The sequence below is a fragment of the Marmota monax genome, unplaced genomic scaffold (assembly GCF_021218885.2).
Source record: "Marmota monax isolate L192 unplaced genomic scaffold, Marmota_monax_Labrador192_F-V1.1 WCK01_AAM20220418_F8-fsc00134, whole genome shotgun sequence".
NCBI lineage: Eukaryota > Metazoa > Chordata > Mammalia > Rodentia > Sciuridae > Marmota > Marmota monax.
The window spans coordinates 4,628,623-4,651,362 of NW_026692281.1; the positions used below are offsets into that span (position 1 = coordinate 4,628,623).

At 39.3% G+C, this 22,740-nt stretch overlaps 1 protein-coding gene across 5 annotated transcripts in view; it reads left to right on the top strand.

Annotated features, from left to right (window-relative positions):
* Positions 1–22,740, top strand: part of Arhgef9 (Cdc42 guanine nucleotide exchange factor 9) — a 331,435-nt gene that overhangs the window by 183,075 nt on the left and 125,620 nt on the right. The window contains exon 1 of one of the 5 annotated variants that reach the window (XM_046440418.2): positions 2,563–2,715. The exons of 3 other annotated variants lie outside the window; for them this stretch is intronic. In XM_046440418.2, coding sequence (XP_046296374.1) covers positions 2,686–2,715 — 30 coding nt within the window. In that variant the 5' untranslated portion in view covers positions 2,563–2,685. Of the gene's footprint in view, positions 1–2,562; positions 2,716–22,740 lie in introns of those variants that run through there. One more of the 5 variants, XM_046440430.2, reaches the window with a different exon arrangement.

Below are 22,740 nucleotides of genomic sequence, written 5' to 3' on the forward strand. Positions count from 1 at the left end.
CAACTTAGCAAGACTGTCTCAGTATAAAAAATAAAAAGTTTTGGGAATGTAGATCAGTGATAAAGCATCCCTGGGTACAATCCCTAGTACCAAAATAAATAATTATTTTTTTTAAATTAAAGAAACATAGGGTAGTTTCTGTTTCCCTGATGTAAACCAATACTTTTCCATAATCCCAGGGCTACTCATACCATATAAACTGCTTATATCTTTCAGAGCACAATCTCACATTTCTTTTATTTATTTACTGGTTTATTACCCATATCTCATCTACTCCAAATAGATTGTAAGCTCTATGAGGAACTTTGTCTTGTATCCTGAGCATCTACCACAAAGTTTGGCATATAGGGACCCAATAATATTGTTGAATGAATCGATCCATCAAAAAGTTCAAGTTTTTATTGGATATATCCTGTGTGCCAGATACTGTTGTAGAAGATACTAAGGTGAATAAGTTAGTACTTTCAAAAACAAGAAATAAAAAGTTATAATTTCATTTAAGTAACAAATAATAGAAGAAAATGTACATACAAATAGAAGAAAAACATACATATACCAGAATATTCATTTACTAAGGCTGCCATATCCAAGTACCAAAGATAGGTGGCTTTAACAGAAATTTATTTTCTCACAGTTGTGGAGGCTAGAAGTCTGAGATCAGGGTCTTGTCAGGGTTGGTTTCTTCTGAGACTTCTCTCCTGAGCTTGTAGATAACTATCTTTTCCCCAAGTCTTCACTGTATACCTGGCTTGTGTCATACTGGATTAGGGTGCACCCTCATAGTCTCATTTTAACCTAATAACTATGTTAAAGATCCTATTTCCAAATACGAATCACATTCTGAGGCACTAGGGATTAGGACATCAATTTATGAATGGGGTGGGCACTATTCAGCCTGTAATAACCAGGAAATAAAATAGATCTTTTTCAATTGAGAGAGTTAAATGGCAGTACAATAGGAATTAGATTTAAAAAAAAAAAAGTCAAAACCAAGGCCTGTAAATGTTCCTGGCAATCTTTCTAAAGGTGGTAGATCTTAAAGAGTCATGATAGTTTGAATGGGCTGGTTGGCTTGAGAAGGTGCATTGAAGATATTTAGCATTAATGAAGGCCCAGAGGTGGGAAAGTGAGAAGAAATTGTAGAATCACTGATGTCTGGACCAACAGACTTGGGAGGATGTTAAAAGGTCACCTAGGCCAAATTTCCATTTTATTCAAGAATCCCTTGCCTAAGACCCATTCAGCTTCTGTTTGTGCACCTCCCCTGACTGGGAGCTCCTCAAGGCTTCAATCTTTGGCCAGGTCTGTCTTGCCAAAACAATGGCTTGGATGAATTTTGGTTTCCTAAGAAGCAGAGGACAATGAGACTGTGTACCATGCCAGTGATGTCTTCATGCCAGTCACCTCCCTGAACTGCTGAAATCATACTTTAATTCCCTCTTGATGTGGTTGCAACCTCTGGTATTTTTTTTTAATTCCATTCTTGACAGATTGCCCTGCAAGCCAGGAGCCTTGGATTCTTGTCTCATTTTCTGTACTACTTTGGGCAGGTGTCTTTCAACCTCTGAGTTTCCTTGTTCATGTCTATAATGGGGGTAATTAATACTCTTTGTTGTGTACAACTCACAGAGTTATTGTGAGGATTATGTGAAATAATAATGGGTGTGAATGTGACTGACAACATCAACTTTCAACAATTGCAAAGGTGCCAGCCTGGGTTGCATTGCCCAGAGTTGAGGGCATTATGAAGAGGTGGGCGGTTTCTCCGTTTGCCTGTTTTGCTGATGTACATTTGACTCATTCTCAGCAAAATAAGCAAATGGAAAATTCATCCATCATCAAACTACCTTCCATGTTCCTGAGGGTATGAAGGAGAAGTCTAAAGTGGTGTGTGAGTGGGTAGGAGGAGGGAGGACAAGAACCAAATAAAGTATGGAAAGCTTCAGAGAGTAATATTAAGGCTTTATCTTTTTGTATGTGACCTTATACAGATCCTTTCCTTTCCTTCAACCTCCATTTATTTATCTGTAAAATGGAGATACTAATGCCTACTTCCACAGGATTGTTCTGACAAGTAAAAGTAATGCAAATGAAAGCCCCAGAGAGTACACACCGAGAGAGAATACCCCAGGGGAGTATGCAGAGGGAAAGCTTGGGGGAGGGAGGCATGAGAGTACTGGCATGGCTTCTTTGGGGCCGGATCTTATTAGGAGATTGGCTCAACACCTTTTGCAACTTTCAAGAGGACTTTCCGCTGACTCAACACTATTGGGAAGCCCCAAAAAAACAGCATCTAACTCCAGCGCAACGGGAGGCAGGCAGAGGTGGCAGCTGCCTTCTCCCTGGCGGAGGTTATTCACCCCCAGTCTCGCCTGTACCCTATCCCCCCCATTCTAAGGCCTTTTGTGGGGACAAAGGCAGCCTATTGGGATCCCCCTTGGCGTGCTTCTTACTGCCAAGCCCCTGGGGAGCAGAGGGGCTGAGAGGCAGAGCCTGCTGCCTGGCATGAAACAACCTGACTGAAGGCGAGGTCCCAGGCGGAGGGGATTGGGCTGTAAAGCTGTGGAGGAGGGGAGGCGGAGGGGGCGCTGGGGCTCTCGCTCGCTCCAGCCCAGCCCTCTTATCCACCCCGCGACAACCCGCGCCAGCCACCGGGCCTCAGAGAAGCAGGACTTCGCGGGCACCATGCAGTGGATTAGGGGCGGATCGGGAATGGTGAGTGCACGTAGCCCTCCTGGCTTCCCCTGCTTAAGTCTTAGTCCCCCAGCCCCTCCTCCAGTCCCTCCAACCAGCTTCCGTGGAAGGAGCCCACCGCCCTCGCCGCTGTCCTTGAGACACCAGTGAGCTTGCTGTGGCCATTTTAGGAGCCCCTGTTCGCCCGCCTGCCCAGGAAAGCCCCCTCCCATCCCCCTCCGCATTTCTGCCGCCCTCTCTGTTTGGGGTGGGGGTTAGAGGAAGCATCCAGGAGCATTCCAGAGGTCACCTGGGAGGCTAGAGAGGCAAGAGGGCTAGCATTGGGGATCTTAGAGCAGTGACACTCAAGAGGAGGCTGGCAACCTGGCACGGGGCTGGGGGGAGCTGTCGCAAGCCTGGGATTGTGGAGGGGTCCTTATGGGAGAGCTGCATGTCCTCCCAATGAATCTGCATGTACCCCCGGCCCCTGGTCAGCCTCAGGCATGAGGGCCAGAGACCGACTCTGAGGGAGCCCTGCAACCCTCCCTTGCCTGGGCTGGGGTCACCCTGTTCACACTTAGGGCTTTGTCAAGGAGAGACAGCTGCAGAACCCCCATTCTGGAAATGGGTCTGCACTACCTTTAACTAGCAGAGTCCCCCCCACTCCACAAAGAGTGTGTGTATTTAGTATCATTCTCCAACAGTTCGTTTTATGCCTTGGTGCTCCCTTGTCTACCTGGAGACCTTGGAATGACTTCCCTTTGCAGATAGGAAGTGGTGCCTGCATCTTGATGCTTCTCTGACTCAGCGGGGGGTAGCTTAAGTATGGTCATGTGCTCTGGGGAGTGGGATGCCACAGTGATTTTGTCCTCAGCCAGGAGACTTGGACAAGAGGGTCTTGGAGGGCAGTTGGGGTGGGTCAGCAGGCACTGATGGTAATGCCAGCCCATACTTCTGCACTGCCATTCACAACCCAGAGCTGAAACAAAGTAGCCTGAAGCAATTGAGCAAAAATTGATATTTAAATTCTTTTTGTTCCCATTCTGGAAAAGAGAGGGGAATCTTGTGTAGACTAGGACTGTATTCAGCAGAGTTGTCTCTTCCCTTCCTCAGGGTATTCTCTGTCTCTCTATTTCAGTAGTTCTTAAAGGCATCTATTTTATGTGCCTAAATGCCAGGGCTTCAAGAGACCTTTCTTCTCAGACCTCCCTTGCTTCCCAGGGTCCCAATTAAAGCTAATCAAATGTTTCTAGAACCAGAAAAGGTTAGAGCTGGTAAAGATCTTAGAGTCTGTGCAGACCAACCAGGAAAACAAAATCAGAGAATAGGAGAGGTTTGCTGAAGGCCACAAACTCTTGGAGGTATATCCAAGTCTAGCACCTTAGTCTCCTGACTCTTCCTCACTGTCCTTCTCTACTATTTCACAGAATCATCTGTTCAAATGGTGCTGAGAGAGGCAGAAAGGGACAAAGAGTCATGATCTTTGGAGAGGACCTTCTTCAGTATGAAAAAATGACATAAAATTTGTGTGAAAACCCCTATGCCAGTCCTGGCATTTCTGGTAGTGGTGTCTGAGTGAGACTTTCCTCCTCTTCCAAATATATTGTAGTATAGAGGCCCAGAGCCACCCACTGAAAACATACTAAATTTATGGGAAAAAATTGAAGTTTTGCCATTTGTATGAGAGAAGAGAGTGGTAGACATATTATGAACACTATGTAATTGAAGATTGAGATGGGGAAAATCTCAGTATATTATTTTTAGGGTACTGAGGCAGTGAATATTATATGATAACAGTATTTATTTAGCTACTTGCCAGAATTCAAGGGATAAGAATAATAAACTGTATTTTTGCCTGGGAGGCAGGAAACCTCTAGTCTTGGCCCTGCTATTAACTCTTTGATAAGAATGCTTTGGGCCTCAGATTTCTCACCTTTAAATAGGGCTATTAATGATCACCAAAATACCATTCAGGCCTGAGTTTCTAAGATTCCTAGGAGTAAATGTTGGATAAAAGTTAAGTAGTAGCTTATGAAAAAATAAGAACTGTATATCTAGCCACCATTTTATAATGTGGCTTGTCAAAAGGTCTTTGCTCCTTGTTTTTACATTTGCAAGGTGCCTGAAATACAGATTGAGCTTTTTATAACAGTGAGATTTCTGTTTAGAACATCTATTGTAATTTATTTCAAGTATTACATGTAACTCATGGTCCTTGAACATAAAACATTGTTCTGTATTTTACAGAATAAAAAATCTGTTTCCTTAGATAGAGGGCACTAAACTGTGAGTTCACATAGGATAATAAATTATTCAGTATATGTATTCATAGTTTCTGCCTGCAATGCTAGCTTTTACTTCTAAATATTCCTAGCGTAGAAAGAATTATCTTCTTAGTGTCACAGTTCTAAGGTTGTGGGCTTGACTTTTATACTTTTAGCTCTGAAATTCTTGCCAAGAGTCAAAACTCTTTCAAACCTCAGTATTGTCATCCATGAGATGGGCATAGAGTACCTTATAGGTGCTATTGAGATCATTGATTTATTTTAAAAATATACGGAGTATTCATTATGGACTGGCACTGATCCAAGTGCAGAGGAGATAACAGTGAACAAAATCAAATTCTTCACTTTCAAGGTGCTTACATTCTAGGGAGTGGGTTACTCAACAGTCACACAAATGGATATATAATATGTCAAGATGTATTAAGCACTAAGGAAACAAACTGGTAAGATAACAGAACTAGGGAGTAGAATGATATATTAGACCAATCAAAAGTTTTCAGGTTAAAGGACATGGAAGCAGAGATGTGAAGAAAATGAAGAAATAAACTTTACATGTGTATTTAGAAAAGTGTTCCAGGCATAAGGAACACCCAGAAAGAATACAACTGGTTTGTTTAAGGAACAATGTCCTGGGGATAAAGAATTAGTAAGTGGAAATGATAGAGGAAATCAGGGAGAAAACAGGCCAATTGTATAGGGCAATTAGTATAACTGAGATGGGGATCCGTTAGAAGGTTTTGAATAGATAAGAAGCATGATATAACTCAAATTTTAACAGGAGATTAGATTGTGGTGGCACAAGGACAAGAGTTCTGAGAAGACTGGTACAGTAGTTCAGGTTACAGGTGATGATAGCTTGAAACACAGTTATAATCATGATAATCCAAATAATGAAATGACTGTACCCAGCATTGTTTATAGATAGTCTGTGTCTTTCTCCTTTCTGATCACCTACTTGGACCCTCAAATGGTTGAAAGTGGGGCTAGAAATAGCAAAGTGTAGCTGTATGGGTGCAAGGACATTTCATATAAAAGTTTATGATTGAATGATCTGCTTTTAGACTCCTGGCCACCGGTGAGGCAAACTGAGGATTGCTTCTACATAAATTACCAGTGAATTTAGTTTCTTACTTTAGGAGATTCTGAGAAGAAGATTAAGTATGTTATTAGTACTTTTGGAGGTATACTTCCTGGGCCTAGTAGGTCAGCTTCAGAAAGTCTTTTGGGGACTTCCCTAGTCTATCATCCATAGCATTTGGCTTCCATTCTTCATGTTCTGTGATGAATAGTAAAGCCAAAGAAAACTTATTAACATCCATAATTTGGAAGGGAAAAAGAGGAGGTAAAGGACTAGACCCCTAATGTTTTAAGAAGTCTGCCCAGGTGTCCTGTTTAATAATTCTACTTGTATCTCATTGAAGGCCTGAGTCATGGCTGCTCCTACTGCAAGAGAAGCTAGGCAATGATGTAATTAAACTGAGTGGCAATGTATACACCTAAAAAATGTGGGTGATGTTTCTGATACAAAGAAAGGGGGAAGAATAGGCTGTTGAAAGAAAACCTGCAGTCATTGTCATACTTATTCTACCAGTATGCCTGCCAGTATGGAAACACAGAATCAAGAGCTTGAACTCAGCTTTAGATTGTGAGTCAGTTTGATAGATGTTGCTAATGGTGAAGATGTTACCATCAGTCTAGTGAAGGATCAATCAGAACTTGACATACCCTAGACCTCCTGTTTCCAGTGAGAGTCTTCTTGTAAGAGTGAGTGCATGGTGATACCCTTCATTGAGAGAAGGAATGCAAAAAAAAAAAAAATTGTAGTGAGCAGTGTTTGGGGAGGGGGTAGAGAGAGGAGATGATGTGTACAGTCTGAGCCCTGATGAATCTGAGACAATTAGACACTCTTGCATTGTAGATATGAAATAGGGAATTGATATCTTCTTGATATCAAACTCAGAGGGTATTGGGTGGCTTTGAAATAGCTGTAGTTCTGAGAGTAGATGATGAACTACTAAGCATTTAGAAATTCTGTTCAGACCCAGGAACTGTGGTTCACGCCTATAATCTCAGCTATCTGGGAGGCTAAAGCAGGAGGATCTCAAGTTCAAAGCCAGTCTGGGTAACTTAGTGTGACCCTGTCTCAAAATAAAAAAATAAAAAGGGCAGCAGATGTAGCTCAGTGGTAGAGTGCTTTCCTTGAAAGTTTGAGACCCTAAGTTTGATCCCCAGATATCCCCAAAAAAGTGTTGTTCAATCTGGGAAAGTAAGAGATAGGAGCAGAACTTTTAGCTTTTAGAGCTCTGCTAACCTAGAGCAGACCCAAACCATTTTATTTTTTTTCTTTTCCAGAACTTCCAGAGAAGCACTTTAGTTTCAGGATTTACTTTCTGTAGTGCTCATGTTGCTTCTGGGTTGACTTAGCTGTCATGTCCAACTTGGATCACCTTGGGGATAATCTTGCCTAACTCCTTAAATCACGAATCAATAAACTACAACCTGATGACCAAATTAAGCCCATAAGCTAAGAATGATTTTTACATTTTTAAATGATTGGGGGTGGGGAGAATAACATTTTGGGATATAAGCATATAGAATTATATGAAATTCAAATTCCAGGTTTAATAAGTAAGTTTTATTGGTGCATAGCAATATCCATTCATTCACTTATTACCCATGGCTACTTAAGCAGAGTTTAGTTGTTGCAGAGATCATATTGCACACAGTGACTAAGATATTTACTAGTTGGCCCTTTACAAAAAAAGTGTGTAAATTCCTGCCTTGGAGCCATAGGATTACTATGGCAATCCCTTAGGAAGATGGAGGAAGGGGTAGGACAAGAACCTAATCACTCACCTCTGACTTGCCCTGAGCAACTGGGTATTTGCTTCATATGTGAGTTGTTGCTTAATATTTTGAAGAAGGAATTTTGCCCACCTCACACTCTCCCTACCCATCCCACAAAGTTAATCATTTTATAGATTGCAAACAGTAAGGTTCAGAGAGGGAGGGTGCTTGATCCAAGACTCCAAAGATCCAAATTTCCAGTTGAATGTGTTCTATTCTATGAAGTAAATTTAGCATGGCCAAGGGAAGGGAAGTTCACCACCTATACTAAATGTTGTCTCAATTAATCCTCACAATAACCCCTCTAAAATAGTTCTTAATGTCTACCTTTGTTCATTTGTCAGCTTATAAATTCATGTAACAAATATTCACTAAGCATTTACTATGTATCAAATATTCTTCTAGACTTTAGAGACACAGAGGGAGCAGAATTGAAAAATATCCATACCTTCCCAGAGTTTATATTCTAGTACAGCTTAGTAACAAGGATAGACAGCTTAAGCATTTTGCTCAGGGATAAAGTAAGTACCTCAGCAGAGTTCAAATCCAGATCTACTTGGTTGCAAAAGTCTTACTCTTTCTGCAACCCACCCACCTACCCATTCCATTAGCCACTCCCTCATCTCCCCTGATACTTTACCTATATACACATCCATCCATTCATCCATCCCTTCATTTATTCATTCAATGTATTTATTGATCACTTATAAATTGCTGAGTGCTGGTGATGTAGCAAGAACAGTCACCTAGATTTTATCCCTCTGTCGTGATAAAATTGACATAGTTTATTGGTTAAGAACACAGATCCATCCAGGCACGGTGGTGCATGCCTGTAATCCCAGCAGCTTGGGAGGCTGAGGCAGGAGGATCAGGAGTTCAAAGCCATCCTCAGCAAAAGCAAGGTGCTAAGCAACTCAGTGAGACCCTGTTTCTAAAAAACAAAAAAATCAAAACTGGGCTGGGGATGTTGCTCAGTGGTTGAGTGCCCCTGAGTTCAATCCCCATTACCAAAAACAAAACAACAACAACAACAACAAAAAAAACCACAGACCCAAACCCAAACCCACTTTCCCTGTAACCATCAAATACATTCTCTAGCCATTATTGTTTGTGTAATCTTGGGCATCCCAATTCACTCTTTTGTGTCTTTATCTTTACAATGCATAATACAGCAGTGCATACCTATTTCACAATGTAGTTGTAAAGATTAAATGGTACAGATTAAAAGCTATATAAATATTTGCTGTTATTATATTTACATTTCCTTGAGAGTCAGAGCTCATCCCAGTTAGCTCAGAAACAGCTCATCTGTGTAGGATCACTGATTAATCATGTTACATTCCTCAGGGTCCTTTCATGCTAATCTGAGAAAATTGTATGTCAATTCTTAATAACTCAACATATTTGCTTTCTCATGTAATAGATACATAACAGAAATTAAATTATCATGAATAGGTTAACACGTGCTCAAGGTACAAAACTCAAACAGTAGGGAAAGTAATGTGTTGAGTAGTAAATCTCACTCTTTTCCTTGGTTCTATTATTCTGTCCTTTTTCCCAGAGGCAGCCACTGTCACCACTCTCTTAGGTGTTCTTTTTTTATTGTTTTTTAGTTGCAGATGGACACAATACCTTTATTTTATTTATTCTATTTTTATGTGATGCTGAGGATCGAACCCAGTGCCTTACATGTACAAGGCAAGTGTTCTACCATTGAGCCCCAGCCCCAGCCCTCTTAGGTGTTCTTGAAGAGATATTCTTCGCCTTTAGAAATATATACCTACAAACACACACACAGTCACACACATGCACACACACCACCACCACATATTTTCTTTACCTCACACATACATAGCAACATATTCTAAGAATTCTATACTTCACATTTTCCTTCCAATTAACAATATGTCTCAGAGATTATTCTACATCAGTACATGCAGAGATTGCCTTCTTTTGTATAACTACGTAGGATTTTAATGTGTTACATATTGATAGCCAATTAGGTTGTTTCCAGTCATTAGCCATGATAAACAATGCTGCAATGAATTTTAACAGGATATTTTAAGAAATGGATATTTATTAAGTAGCTATGATTTCTAAGACACTGTACCAGACTGAAGTGTGGGTGAGTCAAAGCAAAATACAATTTATGCCTTTAAGGAGCTTTTGACTGAGAAGGGAAGAAACACAGTTCAACTGGGCTGTATGTGTTCAGAAGACAGGAGAGCAAGATAATGTTGGGGGAGGTGTCAGAGGATTCAGTGGGACTAAAAAGAGGAAATGGTATTTAAACTGTACTTTTAAGCCTTTCATATAACAGAGTTGGCTTCTAGAGGGGAGTAGGCATATAGATGAGACATGAGAAGTTCCAAGTAGAGGACATATCATAAAACCAAGAATAAAGCTACAAAATAAATAGTATTCCCTACAAATGGCTCATAGGTACTCTGTTATGGCTGGAAACAGATCATGATGGGTTTTGAATGCCACACTCAGAAGGTTTATCTGGTAGGAAAGACAATGATAATGAAATAGGCAGAGAATTTCTTTGGTGACACAGAGGGGAAGGATTCCATTTGATAACTGGAGGCAAATTATACAGATATAACAATAAGGAATTCAAATACTCTGACACAAGTGTTTATTGTGAAAATCTCATGGAAAAAAACATGATTACAAGTTACATTAACCTGGGTTTGAGTCCTGCCTTCACCAGCAGCTGTAGCTATGTGTCCTTAGCTAATCACTAAACCTCTCTGAACTTTAGCATTCTTATCTACAAAATAAGACTGATACCTTATATTAGTAAGGGCCTCTCAGAGAAACAGAACTGATATGATGGATACATGGGTAGGTGAATAGATAGATAATAGATAAATAGCTATTACATTATGTGAGTTTGGCTAACATGATTATGGAGGCTGAGAAGTCCTAAAATACACTGTCTATAAGCTGGAGACCCAGGAGAGCAAGTGTTTAGGTCCAGCCCAATTCAAAAGTCCTGAGAGTAAGGCAGGGATCATCTCACATAAGACCTAAATGTAAGTTCAGCATCCTTATCTATAAAATGAGGGTGATAGCTTGTATTATTAGTAAAGGCTCCTCAGAGAAACAGAACTGACATTTAAGCTGGATGCTTGAGCCTGCCAGCCTGCAGGCTTGAAACTCAAGAAAAATTGATTTTTCTGTCTGAAGGCCAGAAAAGACCCATGTCCCAGCTCAAGCAGTCAGGCAGAAAGAGTTCCCTTTTTCTCAGCCTTTTTGTTCTATTCAGGTTGTCAATTAATCAAATGAGGCTCAACCACATTGTGTGAACTCAACTCAGTCTGCTTTTACTGGGCCTACTGATTCAAATGTTAATCACAGTCATCAACACCCTCACAGGCAAACCCAGAGCACATTTTTTAACCAAATATCTGGGCATCATGTTGATATATTAATATATATCACATTGATATATTAAAACTATCTCTTAGCCTCACTTGTCTTACCAGTCCACTGAGAAAATCACATGCATTAGTACACATAGACAAGAAAGGAATATGCAAATTGTGCTGCTATGTACCCATAGGGGAACATTTATTATTTTTGACAGGACAGAGGGGACACACAATTTGGTGGGCAGGGTCAAGATCTTTCCCACTGCCCTGAGTTCAGACCTTAGATCAAACCTGGCATTCCTCTTCTTTGAGTACTAAGAGATCCAACAGGAATTTTGTTCACAAGAAACAATTCTTCAACCTAAGAATTCCTGTATTCTCTGTTAAAGGAAAAACTAAGAAAGGCTTCCAATGGCCCCAGGACAGACTTCCTCTTAGGAGTCCATAGCTTTGAAAATCTCATATCATGCTGTTTTTTTGTTTGTATGTGTGTGTGTATGTGTATGTGTGTGTATATGTTAGAACATGACTAATTCTGCAAATGATAAAGCTGCCAAGTAATGGAAATGAGATAATGAGAAAGAGAAATGCATTCAGCTATCTCTAAGAGGGACTATCTCTAAGAGGAGACATCCTTTCAAGGTAGGCCTGCCTACCATACCAGGGTAGTAACATTTAAGCTGAATCAGCTATGTAGGAATTTCAATCAATCAATCATTCAATAAAGAGACATGTTTATGAATGGAGGGAAAGCAGCAGAAATAACATATGCAAAGTCCTTCTGGTTGAAAAACTTGGCATGCTTGAAGTATAGGGAGAAGGCCAATATGACTGGAATATAAGGAGAAAAGGAGGTGAATGGCATGATAAGAGAGCTGAGAGTCATGCAGGGATTATCTCACATATAGACCTTATAAACCCAGATGGGGTGTGCACTGTTAAATTCAAAGGCAATGTTTAAGTGGTCAATATCATGGGCTGTGGAATCAGACTATGTGGGTTCAAAGAATGTCTCTACCATGTCTTAACTGTGTGACTTCAAGCACATTATCTAATCTCTCTGTGCTTAAGTTACGACCTCTGAAAACTGGGGATAGTAATGTGTTCATGGTGTTATAGTGTGGATCACGTGAGTGAACATGTTCATGAAGCGTGTATATGATAGTTCTGTGAACATGGCAAATGCTATTTCTTTTCTTTTTTATAGGCTCCATATTTTTAATTGTACATTATAGTTGTACATAATGCTGTACTGATTTCCATAGTGGTTGTACTAATTTACAATCCCACCAACAATGCTTTCTCTACATCCTCTCCAGCATTTATTATTGTTAGTATTCTTTTTAAATTTTTTTTAGTTGTCAATGGACCTTTTTTAAAAAAATTCATTTATATGCTGTGCTGAGAATCAAACCCAGTGCCTCACACATGCTAGGCAAGCGCTCTACCACTGAGCCACAAACCCAGCCCTATTTTTAGTATTCTTGATGACTCCCTTTCTGACTTGTGTGAGCTAAAATGTCAATGTAGTTTTGATTTGTTTCCCTAATTGCTAATGATGTTGAACAGTTTTTTTTTTTATATTGACTGGACATTTCTAGTTGTTCTTTTGAGAAGAATCTGTTTAATTCATTTACCCATTTATTAATTGTGTTTGGGGGGGGGGTGTTTTTTGAGTTAATCCTGAATTAGGAGAGTAGTTAGCAAAGATTCCCACTTTGTAGATTCTCTCCTCACATCCTTAATTGAGTCCTTTGCTGTGCAGATGCTTTTTAGTTTGCTGCCATCCCATATATTGACCCATGGTATTATATCCTGAGCTTAAAGAGTCCTGTTGAGAAAATCATTGCCTGATTGCCTGTGCCTCTATGCCGGAGAGTTGTCCCTATGTTTTCTTCTAGGAGTTGCATAATTTGTGATCTGATTCCTGGGTCTTGATCCATTTTGATTTGATTTTTCTGCAGGATGAGAGGTAAGGGTCTAGTGTCATTCTTCTACATAACCATAACCAGTTTCCCCAGCATCTTTTGTTGAAAAGGTTGTATTTTCTATGGTATATGTTTTTTAGCACCTTTATCAAGGAATTGATGACTGTATATGTGCGGGTTTGTCTCTGTGTCTTCTATTCTTTACCATTGATCTATCTATGTCTTTTTTTATGCCAGTACATTGCAGTTTTTGGTCTTATAACTCTGTAATATAATTTGAGGTCAAGTATTGTAAAAGCCTCCAGTATTGACATTTTGGCTTATAATTGCTTTAGCTATTTGAAGTCTTTAATTCTTCCCAGTGAATTTTAGGACTTTTTTTTCTAATTCTGTGAAGAATGTCATTGGTATTTTTATGGAGATTGCATTGAATCTGTGAATCGTTTTTCATAATATGGTCATTTTTTACTTGTTCTTTTTAGATATACATGGCAGTAGAGTCTATTTTGACATATTACACATACATAAAGTATAACTTATTCTAATTAGGATCCCAGTCTTGTGGTTGTACATGATGTGGAGTTTCACTAGTTGTATACTTATATATGAATATAGGAAAGTACGTCCAATTCATTCTACCGCCTTTCCTATTTCCGTCTCCCCTCTCTTCCCTTCATTCCCTTTGTCTAATCCAATGAACTTCTATTCTTTTCCTCCCTACCCTCTCTTGTTGTAGGTTAGCATCCACATATCAGAGAAAACCTTTGAACTTTGATTTTTTTGGAATTGGCTTATTTAACTTAGCATGATAGTCTCCAGAGCCATCCATTCACTGGCAAAAATTCATAAATCATCTCTTATATGGCTGTTTAATACTCCATTGTGTGTATATAGACCACATTTTCTTTATCCATTCATCTATTGAAGGGCACCTAGGTGGATTTTATAGTTTAGCTGTTGTGAATTGAGCTGCAATAAACTTTGATGTGGCTGTGTTGCTGTAGTATGCTGCTTTTAAGTCCTTTGGTTATATACCGAGGAGTGGGATAGCTGGGTCAAATGATATTTCCATTCCAAATTTAGTGGTAGAACGATGAGGCCTACTTTGTGATCTGAGAAAATGACTTTTTTCCAGCTCTGTAGAGAAGAGATTAAAGAGGGTTAAAGTAGGGATGGGGAGCTCATTTGAGGGGCTGTGTAGAAATATAGCCATATTGATATATCAACATCTATTTGGAAATTAGAATCAATGCAATTTACTGCTGTATTGATTGAGAGAAGTGTAGACCAGGGGAAAAATAATATTGAAGTGGGGAGTTTCTGGCTTTGCCATTGACCAGCTGTGTAATTTTGGGCAAATAACTTAATTAAAGTTTTAGTTTCCTTACTTATTGGTCAGACTTCTCCTGAGAAACCAAAACAACAAGATATGAACATAGAGTGAAAGAGCAATTTATTTTAAGGAATTGGCTCATGTAGTTTTGGTGGTGCAAGTCCAAAATATACAGGGTAGTCTGGCAGGCTGAAGATCCAGGAAAGAGCTATAGTCCGAGTCCAAAGGCAATTTCCTGGCAGAACTCCTTTTTCTTCAGGGAAAGTCACTCTTTGAGTCACTAAGATCTTCAACTGATTAGACAAGGTCCACCCACCCATTAGAAAGAATAATCTGCTTTACTCAAAGTATATCCATTTAAGTGGATATCTTGGGCTGAGAGTATAAGCTCAGTGGTAGAGTACATCTGAGGCCCTGGGTTTGATCTCTAGCACTGCAAAGAAAGAAAAAAAATAAAAATTATATAATTTAAATATAAATGTTATCCAGAAAATTGCCTTCACAGAAACACCGAGAATGTTTTTTTTTTTTTTTGGGGGGGGGGAGGTAGGTACCGAAGATTGAATTTAAGGGTATTCTGCCACTGAGCCATATCCCTAAATAAATAAATGTTTGTTTATAAATAAAATACAAAATAAATATTTTTATTTAGGGTCTCACTGAGTTGTGTAGCATCTTGTTTTTGCTGAGGCTGGCTTTGAACTCCCGATCCTCCTGCCTTAGACTCCTGAGCCACTGGGGTTACAGACATGTGCCACCATGCCCAGTGAAAATAAAGTTTTTTTTAAATATATATTTTTTGTTTTAGTTGTTGGTGGACCTTTGTTTTATTTATTTATTTATATGTGGTGCTGAGAATCAAACCCAGTGACTCACATGTGCCAGGCAAGCACTATACCACTGAGCCACAAGCCCCTCTAGAGTAATGTTTGACACCATAGCACATCTGGACACCATAGCTCAGCCAAGCTGACACATAAAATGAACTCTCACATCTTAAATATGTAACCAGAATAATGGGAATGCCCGATTATTGATACTATTGTGTGGATGAAGTAATATAATTTATGTAAGGCACTTAGTATACTGTATTCACATAGGATGGACTCAATTTGTAACAACTATTATTTCAATACAGTAATAATAGTAACCCCTCACATTTGTTTGGCATTTTGCATTTTCAGAGTACCTTCACATACATGAATTAATGTAATCCTTACAACACTCTTCCTACTTTAAAGTTGGGGAAACTAAGGCTGGAGGGAGTGAAGTATCTTTTCCACACAGCTACCTCTAGAGTAAGGATAAGAAAAGTATGTTAGCTCCATAGTAGCTTCTTAGACATTACTCTCCCCACTTGCCAGGAGTGGATGTTTGCCTGTCCTCCTTCATTACAAAAGTGAGAGACACCAGTAATAAAATTATGAATGCACTAAGTCTTGAGACTAATGCTCACGTTTACCAAGCCAGCATAGATTTGTGCCAGGTACTGTTCTGTTTCATGAGTGTATCTAAGTTAATCTTCCCAACATCTCTATCAGGTTGACAGAATTCTCCAGTCAAAAAGACTGCTAGGAAGAGTGTGGAAGAGAGAGGGATCCATAGGCCACATAATAAGAAAACTTAAATCACTTTCTTCTCCTTCCTCCCTCACCAATCTGCATTCAAGAGAGGGTAAATTCTGAAGGAAACCCTTTGAGCCTTTACAAACATATGACATGTGTTTGGGTATGAAAAGGCAATGAGGCCTGGCAGAGTGCTTTTGAATACATAGAAGAAATTCTATAAATGTTTGTTGGGAGATGAATGAGCTGATAAAGGGGGTGAAACCTAGGTCACCCATAACCACCAAGCCTAGAGCTGGCCCAAGAGGGGACAAAAGTATTTTTATCAAATATTTCCTTTGGTCTGGGTAAGATGTGGCTGAACCAGGTAGGCAGAGAGGTGAGGGGATTACGCTTCCCGGGTAACTTACTTAAATCCTCTGAATACTAGTTTATGCTTTTGCAAGATGAAACCTTTATCCCACTAGATGCAATCATTCCTTTATTCACACATTTGGTAATACTTATTGAGCAACTGCTATGTAGCAGGCACTATTCTAGGCACTGAATGGTAAACAAAACAGGCAATAATCTTTTTCTTATGGAACCTATATTCTAGTAGGGAAGATAAATGCTTCAGCAGTGATTGAATAAAATATGTAGTATGTTAGTTCTAAGAGCTATAGAGAAAAACTACAGCAGGGCAGAGGGATAAAGAAGTATGTGTGTAGGTGGTTAAAAATTTAGATTCCTATTTCCTTCATACTTCCCTCACAAGGTTGCCATGAGGTTGATATGGAATAAAAGGCCACAGTATTTAGGAAGCTGTGAAGTTCTATTTAAATGTAAGGTACAGTTAGTTATTCTTGGGGGATAATTTTCTTTAGATCCTTATTTGCTGCTTACTTCTCCATTATGAGTACAGTAAAAATTCAAGAGTTCTGACCTGAAGGGTGGCAAACTTGGGTTCAGGCCTGGCCCTGGTACGGCAGTCTCTTAAAATCCCAAATATATGCAGCCATACAGATTATAAAATGCTTTTCCAAGAATCAGGTCTTCTGACTCTTAATCCATTGTTGTTTCCATTCCCATGAAGCAGGGAGATCTGTGCTGATTCATTTTCCTTCTCTTCTATAAATGCAAATGATGAGCCTCCCCTCCCCAACTCCCCTTTCCAGACGCCTTGTACTTTTGTGAGGTTCAAACCAGAAATGGGTTTGAATAGGCCATATTATGGTGAGACTGTAAGGGTGGTTGCTAGGATCTGGAGAATTTGTGTTACTGCTTAACTGAATTTTCATTTTTTTTCTTTTCTTCCTTTTTATTTCTTGTTTTTCTTTGTGAACTGGGCATATGTGTGAAGGGGAGAGAGTGAGCCTTCTGCACTGGTGCCACTTCCTTTCCTCTTTTGAAAAGCAGCTGAGGGGAATGGGGGCAGCACCGAGTCTCAGCACCTCCTAGAAATAGGAACAGTTAACATAATCACTTGGCATCTTGTGATGGAGTGACAACCCACTGGTGTGCAGCCCCTTTTGGCCACTCTGTTTTTGGGAAGTGGGAACTGGGACTCATTTCTTGACACTTAATGCACAAATGACTCATGACCTTTAAAGACCTACACATGCCTGTGAGGTAGGACCTCACTCTGAATGCTGGAGGTAGGAGTAGATCGCCTCAAATAGATGGAATCTTCATATAGTACCTACTTTTGTCAACTGTGGAATTTCTTCACATCCTAACTGAAGTTTTTATTCCATATAGCACTTTCAAATCATTATATCATTCATCTCTGTGGCAGGCATTATTTGAGTCATTTATAGATGAGGAAACTGAGATTCAGAGAGTATATCATTTGCCTGAAGTTAGGAACATACATATTCAAATCCTCAAAAATATTATTTATTAGCATTTATTGAGCAATATTGTATGTCAGGAATTGTTCTAAGTGCTTTATATGCATGCCCTCATTAACCCATCACAACCAACCACATTAATCTCTCTTTTGCAGGTGAGGAAACCAGGTGACTGTGAATCTGGGGTTTGCTCAGAATGAAGGACAGAAAGAATATCAGGACATTCTACTAACCTCTGCATTTTAATGAGAAAACAGAAGTTTAAGGACATTAAATAACTTAATCAGGGCCACACAACTAGCAATGGACAGAACTAGGGTTGGATATCCGCGGTATGGCTTGAGAGCCTATGTTCTTTTTTAGTCTTTTTAGTTGTCAATTGACCTTTATTTTTATTTATTTATTGATATGCAGTGTTGAGAATTGAGCCTAGTGCCTCACACATGCTAGGCAAGGGCTCTACCATTGAGCTACAACCCCAGCCCCAAGCCTGTGTTCTCAACTATCAATCTAGACTTAGACTGATTCTAAATCTAGGGTTTTATTTACACAGCTCAGCTAAGTTAATAGGAGAGAAAGAGAGAGAGAGACAGAGAGAGAGAGAGAGACAGAGACAGAGAGAGAGACAGAGAGACAAATACAGACTTATTAAGTCCATACAGCATATTTAACATTTTTATGTTTAATATTTGAATGGATGGTATATCCACACGGTAAAACAAAATTCAACTTAAAAATGTATGTAGAGGATGTTTTCTATCCACTCATCAGAGTTTACCAGCTCTACTATAGCTTTTTGTGTATCCTCCCAGAGGTTTTTGAATGCAGATTTAGAAAGAGATATATTTATTTTCCCTTTGGTTTACCTGAAGATAATATATCATACATACTACTCTGCATCTGGCTGTTTTTACATAATATGTCTTTGACATCTCTTCCTTTAAGTCTGCAGAGAACTTCAATAATCTTAGGTGGGCCTTCATGAATTTTCACAAGCTTCTAACCATCTACGTGTCCTGCATACTTTTCTTTACCAAGCTTTGGTGATACCCAGCCTTATTGTAACATTTTCACTCAGAGTATCATTGTTGAAAAATCTGGGACATCTTCAGAAAATACAATTCCTTTCCTTAGCCTCCCTTTGACACAATCCAGCTTCTTACAAACCCTCCAGCTCAACTAACCCTCTTCCTCCTTTTGTAATTTTATCTTCTTCCTATCATTCTGTATAAATGCCTATCAACCTACCTGCTTTACACATGTAATTCTTGTTAAGCATCACTTAGAAGCAAAGGTCCATGCTTAATTTGATGATAAATGTTTAGTGTCCTGAATTTCCAGTGGCTTACAGTTGAAATGAAGCCTGTAAATAAATAAAACCTGGGCATGGAGGTCAGATGGGGTAGCTGCTTGAATAATGAGTCTTGAGGTCCAAGAATAGAACTATCCTGGAGATCAGGCTGAAAAACTAAATACTGGGTCTTGATACTGAAAAAGAATTGACTGCCCATATCAGTCTTGAATTGATTCATGATTGGTTTTGGCTGCCCCAGAAAGATCCTAAGCCTGACAGAAAATCATTGTTATTTCTTCTCAAGGGGCTTTTAGACAGACCCTTGCTGTTCTTTTCCAACCAGTCCTCTCTCTACCCTGAGTAGTGACAGATGGTCTGGCCCACTAGCTTGTTTGAAATAGAACTGAAATAGGCCCAAAATAAATGTGAAATAGGACTGAAATAGATCTGTGCAAAGGAACAGGAGGAAACTGCTGTTCCTGGGTATTTATTCAGATATTTCTTTAGTTGTTGGCCACAGGAGGGCGGTATAGGCAGCATTTCCTGAGGTATGGCCTCTGGGTGGTTGTTTAGAGTGGTGTCCTTGCCAGTAGGGAAATGAAAACTGAAGAGGCCCTAAGATTTTCAGCTTGTAGTCTAGACCTTTGACTCCCTTTTGGAGGGGTTCTTATGAAACATGGCCCTGGGAGGTTGGGGAGGGGCAAAGGCTGGCATTCAGAGGCGGCAGTAGAAAATATTTTTCATGATAGACTTTCTCTGCATACTACATTGAGTCAGCAGGGCTATGCATTGGTCTTCATTTAGTCAGTAATTTAATATATATTTATTTATTGCTAAGCACTATTTTAGGTGCTGGAGAAGGAGCAACAAACAAAAACGTCTCTGCCTTCATGGAGTTTCCATTTTAGAAAGGAAGCCAGTAGACCAATAAAAAAGAATTATATAATATTTAAAGCATAATAAGGCTGTGAGAGAAAAGTAAGTTAAAGAGTGATGTGGTAATATCATGTTAGGGTGGTCAGGAAAAACTCTTGTTAATTTTTTTAAAAATTTTCTTCTATTTAGTTATACATGACAGTATAAAAAAGAACTCTTTTTAAGGAGGTGAAAGAGCAAAACTTATAGATAGCTAGGAGAAAAGTCTTCAGGCAAGAGTTAAATTCATAATCCTATGTCTGAGTTTTGCCCTAAAACTATAGCCCCACCGCTCAATTATATGCAACCAAATTCTTTAACTTAAGCTAATTACCCATCACCCTTTGTTTAGGATACTACCTGAGACCAAACCCATACTGCCACATCTGCAGTAAGGCTGTTGAAGACTTAAAACAATGGATGCTTTATTTTAAGTTACAGCTGTAGACAAGACAGCTTTTTGAGCTTTAGGGAAGTTAAGAAACTTGTCAGAGTTAACACAGTTACCAAAAAGCAAAGGCTAGGCTTACATTTCAACATTTTAACTTCTTATCCACTATTCTTTTCACTCTGCCATGAGCTTTTCAAAGCATTGTAGAGGCACAATAGTACCTTTGAGCATCATCCATTTTCAGTTAATATGAGCTCACTGGTAACTCTTAGTGCATTAACAGGAAAACCAGTGTTCCTGATAAGGGAGGTGACAGTCCCACCCTACTCCCCATTGTTATTCCCAGCTGGATGCTTGGATATATGTTCTGAGGGATGTAGACTGAAAAGCAAGCAGCCTAGGGAAAGTATTGACAACCATGCTACAGTACAACTTAAAGTAAAGTTCATGTTTACTTTATGGAAAATGTGTATGTGCACACACCAACACAGTGGGGGTATTTAGGAGAAATTGGGCTTTGGACCCACTATTGATATCTTCAAACACTTCAAGAGAACTACTGCTTACAAAGACATGGCTTTTATTCTTGTTTTTTTTTTTTATGTGTCAGATTGTAGCACTCTAACAAATGGACAGAAACCATTGGGTAGTAAATTTCAGCTAAACTTAAATAATGGCTTTGAAAGCTTCAGAATGAATTTCCTATTACTGAATATTTCAGAAGCTGCTGGACAAAACTTATTAAAGTTAGTGGAGAAAAGGGGTTTGATTTGAAAATGAATCTCAGTTTAAATCCTGCTACTGCTACATCCTACTTGTATAGCTATAGGCAAATGATGTAAATACTCTGAGCTATAATTTCTTAGTGTTTAAAATTGTGATAACAGTTCCTCTTCTCAGACTTCTGGAAATAATTAAATAAAATAACATGTTTAATGGCCTAGCTCCATGTATACCAAAAGTATTTTCTCTTCCTTCTCTTCCCTCTTCTTTATCATGTGTATTGTGAAAAGGATTCTTATGTAGGTATGTTGGGTGAAGATGACCATTTTCCCCTTTGAGCATGAAATTCTATGATTTATTCCATAATCATTAACAATCTTATTTATTTATTATCTGATTGTGCATGGGACACATTGTATGACACTGAAATTATGTGCATCATCAACTGTCTCCTCAGTTAGACTATAATCTCCCTGAGAGCCTCTCTGCACCACTTACCTGTCAGAATGAGTGCTTATTGAATTGAACTGACTTTGGAGGATTGGAGATCTCTATGCTAAATAATTGAGCTAAATTGGAGTTCTTGTCCTCAAGGGAGTTGACTGTCTTTAATAGAACTGACATGCATGAATGTACAAGAGCATCTAGTCACATAAGTAACCAAGATGATGAACAAACTGGATTCAATATCTGCAGACTGCCTGTGGCAAGCATCAGGGAATAATGGGGTGGCTGAGGTGGGGGCCGAATGACACATAAGTGAGTGGCAGTGTGGGAGAGATTAGGACAAAAATTGGAACTTTTCTTGAAAGTACTCCTGGCAGAAGTGGGAATTTGGGAGCTGTTTGAAGCATGAGAAGCAAAGGCGAGTCAGAAATTGCCTTTTCCCTGATAGAAGGCAAAGGTTTCCAACCTAGAGATCTTTGATCTGGGAGGTACAACACTGAGGCCCAGATCAGGACATTGAAACAATTTATTCCTTTGACACAGGAGACATCTTTTTTATTTGTTATTTTAAATTATACGTGACAGTAGAAGGTATTTTGACATATCATATATGCATGGAGCATAACTTCCCATTTTTGTGGTTGTATATAATGTGGAGTTTCACTGGTCACATATTCATATATAAATATAGGAAAGTTATGTCCAATTCATTCTCTGCTCTTCCCATTCCCATCCCCACTCCCTTCCCCCTACTCCACCCTGTCCAATTGGGTAAACCTCCCCTTGTCCCCCACCCAATCTATTGGGAGTCAGCATCCGCATATCAGAGAGAACATTTGGCCTTTGGTTTTTGGGGGATTGGCTTATTTTATTTAGCATGATAGTCTCCAGTTTCATCCATTTACTGTCAAATGCCATAATTTCATTCTTCTTTATGGCTGAGTAATATTCCAGGAGATGTTTTAACAGGTGCTTTTGAAATTTGAGACATGTATCATCTAGTAGCATTTATATAGCACAGTGTTTAGGAGAACAGACTCTGGAGCCAGACTGTCTAGTTTTGCATATAGTCTCCACCTCTTACTAACCATGTAACCTTGGGCAAATCATTTAGCTTCACTCTGCTT